This window comes from Scyliorhinus canicula, chromosome 13 (assembly GCF_902713615.1).
Source record: "Scyliorhinus canicula chromosome 13, sScyCan1.1, whole genome shotgun sequence".
Lineage (NCBI taxonomy): Eukaryota > Metazoa > Chordata > Chondrichthyes > Carcharhiniformes > Scyliorhinidae > Scyliorhinus > Scyliorhinus canicula.
This window is the reverse complement of record NC_052158.1, coordinates 80,480,639-80,499,490: the sequence shown is the minus strand read 5'-3', so window position 1 is coordinate 80,499,490 and position 18,852 is coordinate 80,480,639. Positions and strand designations below refer to the sequence as shown.

The 18,852-nt window shown below is 48.8% G+C and overlaps 1 protein-coding gene across 11 annotated transcripts in view; it reads left to right on the top strand.

The window, feature by feature from the left end:
- LOC119976225 (hepatocyte cell adhesion molecule-like) overlaps positions 1-10,529 on the top strand; it is an 86,281-nt gene extending 75,752 nt beyond the window's left edge. For all 11 annotated transcript variants that reach the window (XM_038816565.1, XM_038816557.1, XM_038816562.1 and 8 more), the window contains 3 exons: positions 534-806; positions 8,238-8,345; positions 10,262-10,529. In XM_038816565.1, coding sequence (XP_038672493.1) covers positions 534-806; positions 8,238-8,345; positions 10,262-10,347 — 467 coding nt within the window. In that variant the 3' untranslated portion in view covers positions 10,348-10,529. The remainder of the gene's footprint in view (positions 1-533; positions 807-8,237; positions 8,346-10,261) is intronic.
- Positions 10,530-18,852: the final 8,323 nt, after the last annotated feature.

Here is an 18,852-nt window from a genome sequence, read left to right as displayed (position 1 = left end):
TAGTCTTTCAAACTCAATGTGAGTCTGAGACAATTATTAGAAGGCATAAGGTGTGTTCGCTCAATGATGAGGCTGCAAACCTCCACTCAGGGTTCCAGCCGAGATCAGGAATGCAGTAGAGAGGGAGGAATGCGGAATGCTCACACTGTGGTGCCCTTCTCATTTTCTCAGATCTGTTATTGACACAGAGAGTTTATCACAGAGAAAACAGAATAGCTGGGTTAACATTGTGTATTTTTCCCTTGGGTTATGGCATATTGTGTCTTTCCAACATTTGCGTTATCCCATTTAAACTGTAGGAATTGATAGAATTAACTGGACGCTTAGTTCGGATAGAGTTATATTGATAATACATTAACGTCAGGACCTGTGTTATCTGGTGATTGACTAAGCATTTCTAACAATCCAGTTATATACATTTCAGATTTTGCTGTATAACCGATTCTTAATTTCTCACGAAATGCAAAATGGTGAAATTCAAGGAATACTATCAAGGCTTATTATTCACCTCCTAACTGTTGTCTCTATTTCAGAGCCAGTTTCCAAGCCTCTTGTTACAACAACTTGTTCAACTATAAATGCCACTCTGAGCTGCACAGTCTCCAATGGGACAAATGTCACGTTTCACTGGGGTAAACAATCTTTGTCTGGAGCCATCAATAGAATCCATAATGGGACAGAACTGATCATTGACATTGTTAATGAACAGGAACAATTCATTTACAAGTGTGTAGCAGAGAATCCAGTTAGCAATGCAACCAGCGTTCCATGGACCATGAAGGAATGTAATAAAGAGCCTTCTAAAGGTGAGAAATTGTAAAAACTGCTGTACCACAGTACTTGACTATTCCAATGTACATCTGTCCAGCCTCTTATCTTCCACCCTTCAAAAAGTTAAACTCATCCAAATCTCTGCTGTAAGTTCCATTCACCCATTACCCCTGCGCTCGGTGACCTACAGACACTCTACTCTGTATGGCAGCATCTTAATTTTAAATTCTCTTGCTTTCACATTTCTCCATAGCCTCACCTCTTCCTGATTTTGTACCTTCTCCAGCTCTCTAACCCACTGAAATCTCTGCATTCCTCCAGTTCTGTCCTCCTTTATATCTCCAATTTTAGTTGCTCCTCCATTGACGGTTGTTCTTTGAGCTGCATAGGCCCTATGTTCTGGCATTCCCTCTGTAAACCTCTCTGAATCTCAATCTCTGCTTCACCTTTAAAGTGCACATTAAAATCTATCTCATTGACCAAGTGTTTGTTCATCTGTCCTCATGTCTGCATTTGTAACTCAGTGTCAGATTTGCTTGACAATGCTCCCATGAACTGCTTAGTGATGTTGTACTAAGTTAAATTTGCAATATAAATGCACATTGTGATTGCTGTAGTAATGAGAGACAGGGCACTCATACAGAAGTACATTGTTTCATACAATCCTGCAAAAAATAAAATGGACCTATTCGGTCCAGTTAGAGTCAAACTTGGTGACAATAGATGTAATCAGTTGTGGGAGAGAATAGCCATTGTTAAGATGATTTGACCCTGGTGATTTATGTATAGCCTGCTGAAAGTGCAGGGTATACTGAAGGCATAATTATCATGAATTCAATTCACAGCTGTAATGAATTGTAACTCACGTAGCATGAATTTCCATCATGCATCTCTTGATTCTTGTAACTTCAAAGGTCTGAAGAATATATTTTATAATGGAAGTAACAGCGCATTACAAGGAACTTTAGAGTACATTATGTTCCCAGCATGGTAGCACAGTGGGTAGCACTGTTGCTTCACAGCTCCAGGGTCCCAAGTTCAATTCCCAGCTTGGGTTGCTGTCTGTGCGGAGTCTGTACGTTCACCCTGTGTCTGCATGGTTTCCTCGGGTGCTCCGGTTTCCTCCCACAAGTCCTGAAAGATGTGCTGTTAGGTAATTTGGACATTCTGAATTCTCCCTTTGTGAAACCCAAACAGGCGACTAGGGGCTTTTCACAGTAACTCCATTGCAGTGTTAATATAAGCCTACTTGTGACAATAACTATTATTAGATTATTATTATTAAAGACATTTATGTGTCAGTTTTTGTTCAGAAACCACAATCTAGGAAACTAATTATTGAAATATTTAGATTTCAAACTTTCAAACCTCAGTCCAAAGATGTGCAGGTCAGATGGCTTGACCATGATCAGTGAGCGGGATCATGGGGATAGAGCAGGGGAGTGGTCTGAGGTAGACCGCTCTTTTTGAGTGTCGGTATAGACTCGACTGGCGACATGGCCTCCTTCTGCACTGTAGGGATTCGATGGATTCATTTTCGAGAGTTCAGTACTATTGGAGGGACTGTCTTCAATAAGGTGTTAAACTTTCTCAGGTAGATATAAACAATTCCATGCCATTATTTGATGAAGGGGAGTGAGTTCCCCATGTGTTCTGAGAAACATCAATCGCTGAGCCAAAAAATAGACAAACAGATTATCTGGTTATCTCTCTTCTTGCTGTTTGTGGCATTGCTATGAGCAAATTGCTGCATTTTATTCTGGGGCTTTCCTGAAACTATGATGGGTGATATATAAATGCAAGTTATTTCTCTTTCATTACTTTTAATTAGTTTTTTTTTAAAAATTTAAAGCGCCCAATTTTCTTCTCCAATTAAGGGGCAATTTAGCGGCACCGATCCACCTACCCTGCACATCTTTGGGTTGTGGGGGTGAGACCTACGCAGAAATGCTGAGAATGTGCAAACTCCACAAGGACAGTGACCCGGGCTGGGATTGAACCCGGGTCTTCGGCGCCATGAGGCAGCACTGCTAACCACTGCGCCACTGTGCCTTTTCTAAAGCTGGCTTCCTCGATAGCGTTTGTTCACTCATTAATTCATTGATATTTTCAAGTCAACATTGGTGTGAAATCTTTGTCCAAACTACCTGAATATGATTAATGATTTCCCTCCAAGCCACACCATTCTGACTAGGAACTAGAGGGCAGCACGATGGTACAGTGGTTAGCACTGCTGCCTCACAGAGCCAGGGTCCTGGGTTCAATTCTAGCCTCGGGTGACTGTGTGGAGTTTGTATGTTCTCCCCTTGTCTGCATGTGTTTCCTCCGGGTGCTCCAGTTTCCTCCCACAGTCCAAAGATATGCAGGTTAGGTGGATTGGCCATCCTAAATTGTTCTTAGTGTCCAAAAGGTTAGGTGGGGTTACGGTGTTGCAGGGATAGGGTAGGGGAGTGGGCCTTGGTAGGCTGCTCGATCAGATGGGCTGAATGGCCTCCTCCTGCACTGTAGGGATTCTATGAACCATATCGATATTCCTTCATTGCCACTTGGTCAAAGTCCTGGAACTCCCTAATTGCACTTTGCTTGGACCTCACAACAAGGGTCCCAGCAGTTCAAGAAGATGACTCACCACCACCACCTTCTCAAGAGCATTAAAGGATGGGCAACAAATGCTGCCCTGTCAGAGACACGTTAAGGAATTTTTGTTTTAAATTGCCAGTCCCCGATAGGCACCAACCTCCCCATGATAATACTGCTGAAGTTATGTCTTTGATGACTATTTAAAGAAAGGATCTACAGGTTTAAAAAATGTTTGGTGGCAGAACATTTCAGCATATCATATCGAATATTAAAGGGTTATATGGTGCAACAGACTTCCGCTGTGGCATGTAGATGGAGGTCGCATGAATGGCGGCTACTGCCAGAGTGGTCTTTTTAAGCGCTATGCACCTAGTTTTGGGGAAAATGCTTTTGCGAGATGTTGTGGGAAAATCTGAGGTATTTATGGAATGTTAAAAACCGGGAAAGAAAATCCAGGGAAAAAGGGAGTGAGCGAAATTCCGTCGGCAAGCATGGTGAGGAACGCATCAGGGGTAAAGATGGCAAGAGAGAGCCCATCGGGTGGGGCCAGGCCCATCACAGTGGAAATGATGTCTGAAGTGATGACTGGGAAATTTGAGTGGATGTTCTCAAAACATTTTGAAAGGCATCGGACAGAGATGATGACCTCGCTCAAGGAGTGGGTGGGTGAGACCCTTTCACCAATGAGAGAGGTTAGTGAAGACTTCAATGGTGGTGAGGGAGCATGGGGAGAAGATGAAGGAGGTGGAGGAGGCATGGTCATGGCTTAATGGCTACCTCGACAGGTGAGGAGCTGCTGAAGGCGGTAGAGATCAACAGAGGGCTAAGAGCCAAACTAGAAAACCTGGAGAACAGGTCACAAAGTCAAAATCTGAGGATCATGGTGTGCCTGAGGGGTGAAGGGCCAGAGGCCTACGGAGTACTTTGGCGACATGCTGGCAAAGTTGATGGGAATGAATGGCCCCACATAATAATAATCTTTATTATTGTCACAAGTAGACTTACATTAACAATGCAATGAAGTTACTATGAAAATTCCCTAGTCGCCACACTCTGGCACCTGTTCGGGTACACAGAGGGAGAATTCAGACTGTCCAATTCACCAACAAGCACGTCTTTCAGGACTTGTGGGAGGAAACCGGAGCACCCGGTAGAAATCCACGCAGTCACGGGGAGAATGTGCAGACTCCGCACAGTTACCCAAGCGGGAATCGAACCTGGGACCCTGATGCTGTGAAACAACAGTGCGAACCACTGTGCTACCGTACCATACAGGCAGGCAGCTGTCATCAAATGTGTGGTGGCTGCTAAATGTGTTGCTTTCTCCGGCAGAGGGAAGGGAGCTGGAGGTGGTGGTGGCATTAGATACAGAGAAGGCGTATGACAGAGTGGACTGGAGTTATTTGTTTACAGAGCTGGAGAAATTTGGGATTGGGCCTAAGTTTGTGGCATGAGTGAAATTGTTATTCAAGGATCTGACTGCAAGTGTGCAGATGAACGATATGAATTTGGGGTACTTTCCAGTATTTTTGGGAACGAGGCAGGGATGTCCCATATCCCCCTTCTGCTCTTGCTGGCGATTGAGTCCTCGGCCATTGTGCTGAGGGGCTCGGATTTATGGACTTATGGAAGGGGTTAATGAAGGGGGGGAGCATAGGGTGTCTCTGTACGCGGACAATCTGCTGCTATACATCTCGGTGAGGGACATAATGGGCTTGCTGAGGAAATTTGGGACCTTTTCAGGGTACAAGTTAAATTTAGGGAAGAGGGAATATTTTGTGGTATCGTCTCCAGGTGCAGGGTTGGGAGTGGAAGGGTTGCCATTCCGGGTAGCGACAACTCATTTTAGGCATTTGGGGATGAAGGTGTGTGGGACATCGTAAGCTAATTTCACGAGCTTGGTTGGGAGGGTGATGAGTGCTTGGTGCAATGGGATAGTCTACCCTTGTTACGGGCAGACCAGGTGCAGGGAGTAAAAAAATAACATTCCACTAAGCATCCTCTCTTTTTTTTATTCACTTATGTGATGTGGGCGTCACTGGTTAGGCCAACATTTATTGCTCATCCCTAGTTAACCTTCAGAAGGTGGGGGTGAGTTCCCTTCTTGAACCACTACAGTCCTTGAGGTGTAGGTACATCCACTGTGCTGTTAGGGAGGGGGTTCCAGGATGTTGCCCCAGTGACAGTGAAGGAACGGTGATATATTTCAAGTGGGGGTGATGAGTGACTTGGAGGGGAACCTCCACGTGGTGGGGTTCCCAGGTATCTGCTGCTCTTTTCTGTCAGATGGTAGTGGTTGTGGGCTTGGAAGGTGCTATTTAAGGAATCTTGATGAGATACTGCGGTTCCAGTGGCTGCTGGTCTTTTTGCAAAAGTCATTCTTTCGAGGGGTGGACAGGCTGGTCTCGTCTTCTGTGGGGCAGGGAAGGCAGCCAGGATTATGAACGCGATGCGCCAAAGAGAGCGGCAGTTGGGGAGTTTGGCCTTTCCGAACATGTTACACTATTACTGGGTGGTAAATGTGGAGAAGGTGTGGGGCTAGAGTAGAGAGACGGAGGCTTTTGTGGGTTCGGATACAGGATGGTTCTTGTCAAGGGTCGGGGTTGTGGACGCTGGCACTGAAGTTGCTACCGTTTGCCCCGGGGCAGTACTTGGGGAGTCTTGTGGTGGTAGTCATGCTGAATATTTGAGGGAAATTCCTACAGCACTTCAAGATGAGGGAAGGTTCAAGGTTGATGCCTTTAAGAGGGAATCATGGGTCTGAGCTAGGGAGTATGAATGCAAGGTTTCAGGATGGGAGGAGAATGGGGTAAAAGAGATGAAGGATCTGTTTTTAGAGAGGCGGTTCACAAACTTGGAAGAGTTGGGGGTGAAGTATGGGCTCCAGTGGGAGGAGGGCTTCAGGTACATGCAGGTACGGAATTACACAGAAAGGTTTCCCCGATCTTTCCTGTGGCACCGTCCTTCTCGCTGTTGGTGGGGGTGCTGGACAGTGGGGCTGTTTTGGTGATCTACGGTAGGATTAGGGAGTAGTACATGGAAGCACCAAGTGGGAGGAAAAGTTGGGGATGGTGTTGGCGGAAGAACTACAGTGCAAAGTGCTGCGAAGGGTTAAAACATCAACCTCGTGTGTGAGGCTGGGTTGATTCAATTAAAAGTGGTGCACAGGGCACACTGAACAAAGGCAAGGATGAGCCGGCTGTTTGAGGGGGTGGGGGATAGCTGTGAGTGATGTGGGAGGAGGGGCCCAGCCAATCCTGTCCATATGTTCTGGTCCTGTCCAAAGTTGGAGAAATTTTGTGGGTCGTTTTTCAACAATATGTCTGAGATCCTGCACGTGGATTTGGAGCTGGTTCCCCTGGAGGCCAAAATTGGGGTGTCAGAGCTGCCGGGGCTGCAAATGGGTGTGGGGGCAGATGTTTTGGCTGTCACCTCATTGATTGTTCGTACGTGGGTCCTGTTGGGGTAATGGTCTGTTTTCCCCCCCTTCCCCTCCAGCCCCATGCCTCGGTGTGGCTGGGGATCTAATGGGGTACTTGGAGGTGAAATTTCTGCCAGAGATGGGGTTTGTTTATCTTAAACTCTGCGGCAGCATGGCAGCACAGTGGTTAGCACTGTTGCTTCACAGCTCCAGGGTCCCAGGTTCGATTTCTGGCTTGGGTCACTGTCTGTGCGGAGTCTGTACGTTCTCCTTCTGTTTGCGTGGGTTTCCTCCGGGTGCTCCGGTATCCTCCCACAAGTCCCGAAAGACGTGCTGTCAGGTGAATTGAACATTCGGAATTCTCCCTCTGTATGCCCGGACAGGTGCTGGACTGTGGCGACTAGGGGCTTTTCACAGTAACTTCATTGCAGTGTTAATGTATACCTACTTGTGACAATAAAGATTATTATTATCTGGATACCGTCAAGGGATGGGGCGGTGGGGGGGGGAAGTTCGGGGTGGGGGTGATGGCATTGAGGCTGGGTTTGTGTGTTGTAAAAATGTTAAAATGTTGAAAACGTAAATAAAAATTTATTCAAAGGGAAAACATTCTGCAATTCCTGGCTGCTGAAACTATCTGCAGAAGTTCTTATTACCGTAAAAACACATCTCTTTCAGAATGCTTGTAAAAAATGACAATGGAAAATGTGCATTCAAAACCACACTGAGCTATGCCATTGATTTGCACTGTCCACCACAAGTAGCTGTAAACGTACCACGTGTTTTTTATAATTGAACACTGCTTTTACCTTGAACATTACCAAGAGTGAACACTATTGAGTGATTCCACTGTGCTTTCAATAAAGTCTTGCTTCGAGGATGTGGTTTCACATGTCAAAGTCCTGACCATATCAATTATAAAAAGAAAAAAATGTTATCATATTCTGTGGGTTATTTTCTCTGAGTCCAAGAGTGTAATCTCTTCAATTAAATCTAATGATTCATAGAAACTACCCCCAACAGTTAAATTCTAAGTGAGCTTAGTGGATTTCTATTTAGATGACTTTCACTGCAAGAATCTAGGTGGCACTCTTACTGAAAAAACATAACCAAATAAAGTCGCACCACCTTAGATATTAAATATCACCAACAATGAACTGGGAGATTATCTGTTATTTTTTCAAACAAAATGTTGACCTCAAGTTGTAGGATAGATCTCTTTCTTTTCTTGGACTCCACGGAAATTTGGAGCACCTGCTTATGTATGCAACAAAGGAAGTAAATTATCTATGTAACACCAAGACTTAACCAACTTCTAATATTTTCATCGTATTTTCCCTATATCTATTGAATGATAGTATATAACTGATGGTTGCTTTCTGCGAAGTCCTTCTCAGGTTGGTTAAATTGTGATTTCAATGTTTTAATGCATGCTAAATTTCAACCCCTTTCTGATTTATTTTAGCTTGTATCCTGCTCGGGATAAGTATTGCATCAGTATGGCTTCTTGTTTTGGTTTTAATTGCATGCATCTGCTACAAAATGAAACAAATTGCGAGTGATAAAGGATGCAGTAAGTACACTTGTTATTATTAGACAAAACTATAAGGATTCCACAGAGTCCAAAGATATTTATTATTGTTTCCATATATGGGAAGATTTATGAACAGTAAAATCACTCAGGAAAATATTCAGAAAATGTACTGTTAGTCAAAATACTTCAGTTATTTCAGGATCAAATATTGGGCTTGAAATATATTTTAAATCATGCAGAAATTGTATTTTAAAAATACAGCACCTGAATTATTTGCTTGTATTTTTAAAAATGATTATCAAACAAAAGGTATGATTTTCATAAACATTTTAATTTTGTGGATTAAGAACACAAAGTCAAAGACTGGGTCGTTCCAAAATTAAGGCCCCTCAAATGTCTATTCTCTGAAATATGTATGAAACGATGACTGAAATGTTCCTAGGGTTTGGTTTTATGGAGTTGTGCTGGCATGTTTGAAGGCAGGGGACTTGTAAAATGCAATGTCTGGCCTTCCCACTGCCTACCTGCCTGTCCACGACATGTATTGCATTTTAGGGGAGGTGTGGGGGGGAGCGGTGATTGGTGGAGGAGTTGGGTGGTTCTCTCGCACTTGTTTCTATGGAGTTCTGTAACTAGCCCATTAATGGTCACTTCAATGTCTCATCCCACCACAATTTTACCTGCAGCAAATGTTACCCATGCTAAATGGGTAAGCCTGCAGGTTTTGTTGGGTAAGTAAGTGAGGTGTCAGGCAAGAAAGTGAGAGACCTTCTATAGTAGGTCCCCTCTGCCTGTTGGAGGTATTCCACCACCAAAGATCATGACCCCCCTCCCCCCAACCACCCTTGAACCCTCCCCCACAGGCAGCTCAAACCCAGACCCCAGCCTCTGAGCCCCCTCGCTTAGGCCTGCCAGCATCTGCAACCATCTCTCCTTCAAGGACTGGCTGCAGACCCATTAGTGGTCACTGCTTCAATCTGTAGCAACCCTGAGGTGCCAGCACAATTCTGACCGTTAGCCAGTTAGTGCCCCGCCAAGTCTAATATGATTACATAACAGCCAGTTTTCTCATGGGTGGTCTCCCAACCAACGTTTTAGTAGGGAAGGGTGGCGAAGAACATGGTGCCCTGTATATTCCAGCCTATAGGATCATGAGTAAGCCATTCAACCTCTCGCGTCTGCACTGCCATTCAGTTATATCATGGAAAACCCAATCCTCAATCCTAGTTATTCCCTTAGCTCTTTATCCTTTGATACTCCAAAGTAATTTTAAAAATCTCTCAGTCTGGAAAGCTTCAGTGTTCCTCCCACAGCAGACAAGCTTTAGTGGGGAGATTCTAGATTTCCACAAGCTTTTGAGTGAATAAATGTTTTTTGATTTACCTGCGAAATGACCAAGTTCCAATTTGAAGATGACAACCCGAGTTTTTGCTACCCCACAAGAGGAAATAGTTTCTCTGTATCTACCTTATCCTTTTAATATTTGAACCAATCAATTAGATCATACCTCATTTTTTCTGCTCAAAGGAATACAAGCAAAGTGTCCATAGAATTACAGAGATTGCACTGAATATAAAAGAAAGAAACAGGCCATTCTGCCCATCTGGTCCATGCTGGTGTTTATACTCCAAATGAACGTCCTCCCATCCTTCTTCATCTAACTCTGTCAGGATAACCTTTTATTCCTTTTTTCTCAGTTGTTTATCTAGCTTCTCCTTTACTATTCTCGTCGAATATTTCTTGTTCTACGTTCTAAACCCTTTCGCATTAAGAAGTGACTGTAATTCTGTCATTCTTCTCCCCGCAAACTATGTAAAGGGAATATTTTAGAGAAACATGATTCTGTAGACTGTTGTGCGTTAAATGGCCAGAGCTGTACTTTGTTAGGCTGGTGAATCTTGTATGTCTGACTACTTTCCAAATAATAGAGATGTGGATCTCATGTACTTTTCCAGATACAGCACTACAAATGAGGAATGAAGAAACAAGTTACCTTCGAGATGGAACAATTGAAGCCACATACATTACGAGAATTGATTAAGCTAAACATGTACAAAGTGTTACTTGTATTATTCGTCTAGTGAAAATGGAGATTACAGGTAAAAATGGAAGAGCTTGAATCTCACTGGACTGGATAATGAGAATCATTGGTGTGAGGTTTTTAATTCAGCTTTGCGATGTCAGAGGATACATTGGCATTTTAATAAATTTACTGCTGCCACCACACTCTGAAAAAAACTGGAGTTTATATAATAACCTGACCTGGCATGCCTATACGTACATGCCATCAGGTGACAGATACCGAATGCTTATCAGGGCCCTGGCAATTTATTCTATTGTCCGCTCTGAGAACACTGGTACCTATTGCACCACATTGTTTCTCCAGCAGTGTTCAGCTCATTCATTTTGATGACTGAATTGCATTTGTCAGATGAGGCTCTTGTTTAACTGTGCAACATTGTATGCCTGTGTATTAAACGTGGAAATGTTATTCAGCGCTCTTGGGGTACTGAGCTGTACAGAGACAGACATCCAGACTGTCAATCTTGTTTTGAACTGACGTCCAGTGACGGGGACAGGCTGAGTGGATGAACAGAAGGTGTTGCTCCTCCCAGGAAATCAAAGTTAGGCACTTTTAACCGAAAATCGCCCACCAGAACTGAGAAAAACAGGAGCCGCTCATCACCCTCTTCAACTTACAAACGAAGATACAAAACATTAATCCAAATGCCGAATAACAGCTGCCCCAGAGGCCGCGAGGAAATGAGAAGCAACAGGAACCTCAAGAAACCCATGAGCGAGACCCATGAGGAGAGGAAGCCCTGACCGCACCTGAAGGAGAGGGGCCAACAAGCCGCTTAGGGAACTCGCCCTCACCGGAGGGCGCCTGGAGGAAGTTCCTCACCAGAAATCTAAAGGAGGACATAAGGCTTGGAATCCAGGCAGTGGCCAAGGTGGAGGTCACGGAAGCACTGGCCGCCATGCAGGTGGCCCTCGACAAAGTGGATAGGCGACTAGAGGTACGGGAGCACAATCAAGGAGCTGGAAAAGTTCTCCAAGGACTAGATCAACTGGATCATCAGCCTAGAGGAAGAGATAGTAAGGTTGGTGGCAGCCCAGGGAAACCTTAAGCGGAAGGTGGAAGACCAAGAGAACCGGTCGAGGCACCAGAACCTCAGAATAGTGGGACTACCGAGGGAACCGAAGGCAGGAACCCCACGGACTATGTGGTCCAGATGCTGGGACACCTGTTGGGAAGGGAGAGCTTCCCCAGCCTGCCAAAGATAGGGCTCACAGGTCTCTCCGGCCGAAACCCAGGGCTGGGAGCAGCAGAGGACTATATTTGCGAAGATGCAACGGTACCAAGACCGGGAAAGAATCCTGCAATAGGCCAGGCTGACTGTGGTGGTATGATTAGCATAGCTGCCTGCCATTGGTGCAGAACACTGGCTTACCATTGGCCCTGGTCGGTCATGTGATGACTCCCCGATTGGTCGAGAGGCTGAGTTAACCCCGCCTCTAGGGCGGGGTATAAATACCCAGTACTCCCGGCGGTCGTCCTTCTACTGTAATCGACCGCAGGTCTAACATCTAGTAGATTAAAGCCATACTTTTGTTCAGCACCTCGTCTCGCGTTCAATTTATGGTACATCAATTTAATCTACTAGAAATTTGAAGATGGAGCTCCGGATCAAGCCCGAATGTCTCCTCATCAGCCCGCAAACTCCGAATGCATCGGAGATCTTCAAGCATTGGCTGGCGTGTTTCTGGCGACCTCAAGCAGCCCCCCACCATGGCACAGAAGCTTCATATTCTCCATTCCAGCGCGGGCATGGCAGCCTACGCGGTGATGGGGGGAGAAAAGGAATATGACGTGGCCATGGATACTCTAAAAGGACAATTTCTTAAGCCGGTTCGCCCGACATCTGCTGGCTACCAGACACCAGTTCCCCGGTGAGTCCTTAGATGATTTTTACCGGGCCCTCGCTGTCCTGGGGAGGAATTGCACCTGCCTCCAAGTTTCAGCCACTGAGCACATGGAACTTTTAATCAGAGATGCTTACGTGGCTGGGATGCAGTCTGCCTCTATCCGCCAGTGGATGCTGGAAAAAGACGACCTCAGCCTAACTGAGGTACAGACTCTCTCCACCTCCCTGGAGGTCGCCGACTTAAACGCCCACGCCTATGTCCCCAGCCATGCTGCAGCGCCCTGGGCGTCCTGGCACACTTCCCCACCGCCATCCGCCGCTCCCGACCCCCCTCAGGCCTGCGCCGCGGGACGCCCCGACAAGTCCGCGGGCCCCCGCTGCTATTTCTGTGGGCTTGCCAAACACCCTCGCCCGCGTTGCCCGTCCCGTTCTGCCCTTTGTAAGAGCTGCGGGAAGAAGGGCCATTTTTCGTCGGTCTGCCAGGCCAAATCGGTCGCTGCTGTGCCGCGCAGCGACCGGGGATCTCCTCCTCCGGGCTTTTCTGGGCCCTTCCAGCGCACCGCGTCAATCTTCCCCCCCCCCCCCCCCCCCCCCCGCCCCGGTCACCTGCGCCCGGCCTGCGCGCCTCTCTGCCCCCGCTCTCAGCCGGTCCGAACGGCCCGCCGGCACCGCTAACCCCACCCCCAGCAACCACTAGGGCTCTGCGGCCGCCGCCATCTTGGGCCCCGGACGCCACGAGCGGGTCCTGGGTGCCGCCATCTTGGGGCCCCGGCTCCACGTGCAGGTCCTGGGCGCCGCCATCCTGGACTGGCACACAAGGTCCAGCCCAGCTCCAGGGTCCCAGGTTCGATTCCGGCTTGGGTCACTGTCTGTGCGGAGTCTGCACATCCTCCCCGTGTGTGCATGGGTTTCCTCCGGGTGCTCCGGTTTCCTCCCACAGTCCAAAGATGTGCAAGTTAGGTGGATTGGACATGATAAATTGCCCTTAGTGTCCAAAATTTCCCTTAGTGTTGGGTGGGGTTACTGGGTTATGGGGATAGGGTGGAGGTGTTAACCTTGGGTAGGGTGCTCTTTCCAGGAGCCGGTGCAGACTCGATGGGCCGAATGGCCTCCTTCTGCACTGTAAATTCTATGATTCTATGAACACCCACTCGGCCGACGACGCCGACTATGGATCTTCTCCACGGCTCGCGGCCATTCAGCTCGCCCAGTCACGTCCACGCACGTCGCCAAGACGACGACGCAAATCCACCTCAACAGGCACGAGATGGATTGCCTGCTGGACTCCGGGAGCACGGAAAGCTTTGTTCACCCTGACACGGTAAGACGCTGCGCGCTCCCTGACCACCCTGTAAAACACAAAATCGGGTTAGCCTCAGGTTCGCACTCCGTCCGCATCACCGGGTGCTGCATCGCGGACCTCACGGTCCAGGGGAAGGTTTTTAAAAATGATAAACTCCTTATCCTCCCAACCTTTGCGCACCAGCACTCCTAGGACTGGACTTCCAGTGCAACCTGCAGAGCTTGACCTTCCAATTCGGCGGCCCTATACCCCCCCTCACTGTCTGCAGCCTCGCGTCCCTCAAAGTAGACTCCCCCTCCTTGTTTGCTAATCTCACCCCCAATTGCAAACCCGTCGCGACCCGGAGCAGACGGTACAGCGCCCTGGACCGGATCTTCATCGGGTCCGAGGTCCATAGGTTGCTGAAGGAAGGGGTCATCGAGGCCAGCAACAGTCCCTGGCGAGCCCAAGTGCTGGTGGTCCGGACTGGGGAGAAAAACCGGATGGTCATCGACTACAGCCAGACCATCAACCGGTTCACGCAACTGGACGTGTATCCTCTCCTCCGTATTTCCGCCATGGTAAACGAGATTGCGAAATACAAAGTCTTCTCCACGGTGGACCTCAAGTCCGCTTATCATCAGCTCCCCATCCGCGCGAGTGACCGCAAGTACACCGCGTTCGAGGCAGATGGGCGCATCTACCACTTCCTCAGGGTTCCATTCGGTGTCAAATGGGGTCTCGGTCTTCCAAAGGGAGATGGACCGAATGGTCGACAAGTACGGATTACGGGCTATCTTCCCGTATCTCGATAACGTCACCATCTGCGGCCACGACCAGCAGGGCCATGACACCAACCTCTGAAAATTCCTCCAAACCACAAAACTGCTTAACCTAACTTACAATAAGGATAAGTGCGTGTTTAGCACCGACCGTCTAGCCATCCTCGGCTACGTAGTGCGTAACGGAGTGATAGGCCCCGACCCCGAACGCATGCGCCCCTGATGGAACTCCCTCTCCCCAATACCCTCAAATCCCTTAAACGCTGCCTGGGTTTCTTCGCTTACTATGCCCAATGGGTTCCCAATTACGCCGACAAGGCCCGTCCCTCATTCAGTCCACGACCTTCCCGCCGTCGACAGAGGCCTGCCAGGCCTTTAGCCGCATCAAAGCGGACATCGCAAAGGCCACAATGCGCACCATCGACGAGTCCCTCCCCTTCCAGGTCGAGAGCGAAACATCAGAAGTAGCTGTGGCGGCCACCCTGAACCAAGCGGAAAGACCTGTGGCCTTCTTCTCCAGAACCCTCCAGGCTTCCGAACTCTGCCACGCCTCAGTGGAAAAGGAAGCCCAGGCCATAGTCGAAGCTGTGCGACATTGGAGGCACTATTTGGCCGGCAGGAAGTTTACCCTCCTCACAGACCAACGGTCAGTAGCCTTCATGTTCGATAATGCACAGAGGGGCAAGATTAAGAATGACAAGATCTTGCGGTGGCAGATCGAGCTGTCCACGTACAGTTACGGTACCTTGTATCGTCCTGGGAAGCTCAATGAGCCTCCTGATGCCCTGTCCCACGGTACCTGCGCCAGCGCGCAGATAGACCGTAACCGCTCCCTCCACACGGACCTCTGCCGTCCAGGGGTGATCAGTTTCTATCATTTCATAAAGACCCGCAACCTGCCCTACTCCATCGAGGAAGTCAGGACAGTAACCCGTGACTGCCACATCTGCGCAGAGTACAAACCGCACTTCTACCGCCCCGAGCCCGCGCATCTGATCAAAGCACCCCGCCCCTTCGAACGTCTCAGCAAGGGGCCCCTTCCCTCTAGCAGCCGCAACATTTACTTCCTGACAGTGATCGATGAATACTCCCGCTTCCCCTTCGCCATTCCCTGCCCTGACATGACCACATCGACCGTCATTAAGGCCCTCCTCTCCAACTTCTCCCCATAGCGATCGGGGGTCCTCCTTTATGAGCGATGAGCTGCGTCAATTCCTGCTCAGCAGGGGCATTGCCTCTAGCAGGACGACCAGCTATAACCCCCGGGGTAATGGACAGGTCGAACGGGAGAATGGTACCATCTGGAAGACCATACTACTGGCCCTCCAGTCCAAAGATCTCCCTATTTCCCGATGGCAAGAGGTTATCCCAGATGCCCTACATTCTATCCGCTCCCTCCTCTGTACCACAACTAATCAGACACCGCATGAACATCTTCTTGTTTTCCCCAGGAAGTCGTCCTGCGGATCCCCTCTCCCGACGTGGCTGGCCGCCCCCGGACCCATCTTGCTTCGGAAGCATGTGCGGGTGCACAGGTCCGACCCGTTGGTGGAACAAGTCCAGTTACTCCACGCTAACCCGCAGTATGCGTACGTGGAGTACCCCGACGGTCGGCAGGACACGGTCTCCCTCCGGGTCCTGGCACCCGCTGGCGTGCGGCCCTCCCCCCCTTCACCACAGACCCCCCCTGTCCCTTTTCCCCCAGCGCCCCACCCAGGCCACCCCTCCCCCATCCATGGCGTCTCCCCCACCAGCCCGGGGTATGGAGACAGTTCAAGGACCATCGCTCCCGGAGTCCAGGACATCAGCTGAACCACCACCATCGGCTGAACCAACGTCACCAACTCCACTGCGGCGGTCTGCCAGGACGTCACGGGCAACGAAAAGGCTGATCGAGTCCATTTAACTTCAACACCACCATGGACCTTGTATGGACACTATGTACTGTTGCTAAATGTCTGGGCCAGTGGGAAGCCAAGGATACATTTTTTTTCCTTCTCTCCTTACTACTCATACCACCAGTTCTCCCCCCCCCCTCAGCTCTCGTTGACCCCTCCCCCCCCCGGCTTCTTTCTCCGCAAGGGGTGAATGTGGTGGTATGATTAGCATAGCTGCCTGCCATTAGTGCAGAATACCGGCTTACCATTGGCCCTGGTCGGTCGTGTGCCTCTCGACCGGTTTGTTGAGACTAGTCATGTGGCGACTCCCCGATTGGTCGAGAGGCTGTTAACCCCGCCTCCAGGGCGGGGTATAAATACCCAGTACTCTCGGCGGTCGTCCTTCTACTGTAATCGACCGCAGGGCTAACATCTAGTAGATTAAAGCCATACTTTGGTTCAGCAACTCGTCTCGCGTTCAATTGATGGTACATCACTGACGAGGACCTGCAACTGGGAGGGACACCAGATACAAATCTATCAGGACATTGGGGCAGACCTGTCCAAGCACCAGGCCAAATTCAACAGAGCAAAGGAGGCCCTGTTCAAAAGTGGGGTGAAGTTTGGGATGCTCTACCTAGCCAAGCTATGGGTAACTTTCCAGGTCAAGGAGCACTATTTTCCAGCCCTGCAGAAGCAGACAGATTCGTCTGCTGGGAAAGTAGCAGCAGAAACAATTTGCGCGGGACTGTACCGCCTAGATCTGAAACCAAAAGCTAAGGCACAGAAAGGTGGGGGCGAGGGCAGGACGGCGCAGGAAAGAGGGAGAAAGCAACAGAGGAAAGGAAAGAAAAACAGCGGGTGGAGGAAAGGCTCAGACCAACCCCGGGAGCGGTCCATCACACTAGCGGGAAAGCTAGCGCCAGCAGGTGCGAGCAAATGGGGGGCTGCAATGCATCTCCTGTGGGGGAGAGAGAGCACCTGGCTATGGGGGGAGGGGGGGGGGGGAATACCACAAGAGGGAAGACAAGTAGAGAGGGGGAGAGAGGGGAGAGGGACAGTGGCAGTGAGAGGGGATGGGGGAAGGTGCACAACTATAGGGGGAACAAAGGGACGAGGGGGTGGAAAGGGCTGTGGGCTGGTTACAACAGGCCACACATGGCAACAGGGAACACAATGGCACCATAAGTAGCTACTTTGGAGAGTCCTCAAACAAAGGGAAATCCCGGTGTGCAGAGGCTCACCCACATGGTGTACACATAGTCGCCAGCCATGTTGGGTGGCCCTGGGCAAAGGGAAACCCCGGAGCTCAGGTGCACGGCCTCATGGTGAGTACGGTGACCGCGGCCATTTTGGATGTCCCCCTAACAAAGGGAAACCTGGAGTGCAGGGGCACATCCACAAGGTATGTATGGTTGATCCCACAGGAGGGGGGACTAAACCTCCCCATCAGAATAGTCACCTGAAACATCAGGGGACTTAATGGCCCAGTGAAAAGATCCAGAGTCTTCACCCACAGGAAAAATATGGAAGCTGACATAGTCTTCCTTCAAGAGACACACCTGAGAGAGAAGGACCGAGTGCGGGTAAGAAAGGGCTGGATGGGACAGACATACCATTCTTGCTATGCGATGAGAGCTTGGAGGGGTGGCCATACTATTTGACAAGAGGACTGTGTTTATTGCGAAGCAGGCAATTACGGACCCAGGGGGACAGTACATTATGGTCAGTAGGGTCCTAGAATGGCCACCAGTGGACCTTGTTAACATATACTCTCCCAACTGGGATGACACAGAGTTTATTAGGAAGATCAGGTGGAAATCCCTGACATAGACACGCACTGACTCATCATGGGAGGGGACTTTAACTGTGGTCAGGAACCACAGACAGACAGGTCGAACCCTAAAACAGGGAAGACCTCTTACATGGCAAAATAATTGAGCACATTTATGGAGCAGATGGGGGCACTGGACCCATGGAGGTTCAGACAGCCAGGTGAAAAGGATGTGAGGTTGGAGTCGGGCCGTGCCCAATGCCCTCATGGAGTTTGGACACAAAGCCAACAAGGTTTTCTGTGTTGGCGAGATGGTGGCACAGTGGTTAGCATTGCTGCCTCACCGCGCCAGGGACCCAGTTGCAATTGCAGCCTCGCATGATTGTGTGGAGTTTGTACATTCTCTCCATGTCTGCATGAGTTTTCTCCGGGTGCTCCGGTTTCCTCCCACAGTCCAAAGATGTGCAGGTTAGGTGGATTGGCCATGCTAAATTGCCCCTGAATGTTCAGGGATGTGTAAATTAGGTTATGGCAGGGGTGGGCAAACTTTTCCATGCAAGGGCCACATTCAGAAATTCACAATTTTAAAGGGCCGCATGATATATTAAGTAAAATAATTAATATTTTAAATAGCCAAAATAAAAGGTCTTTAAAGAAAAAAAAGCACATTTATTTGAAAAACAAAGTAACTCAGTAAGTAACAGAACAATGTCAATGAGAATGATGCATCTGACTGCAGTTATTTACCAGTTTGTTGAAATTAGGTGTCAAGTTGCTTGTGCTGATCCTTAACACTGACAGAAGCACAGCCTAGCCGAGTCAACGATAAAAACGCGCGTAGTGGGGTGGATGAGTGGGGCTGCCTTATTGGTCGGTTTAGTTGGGAGTGCGACCAATAGGAG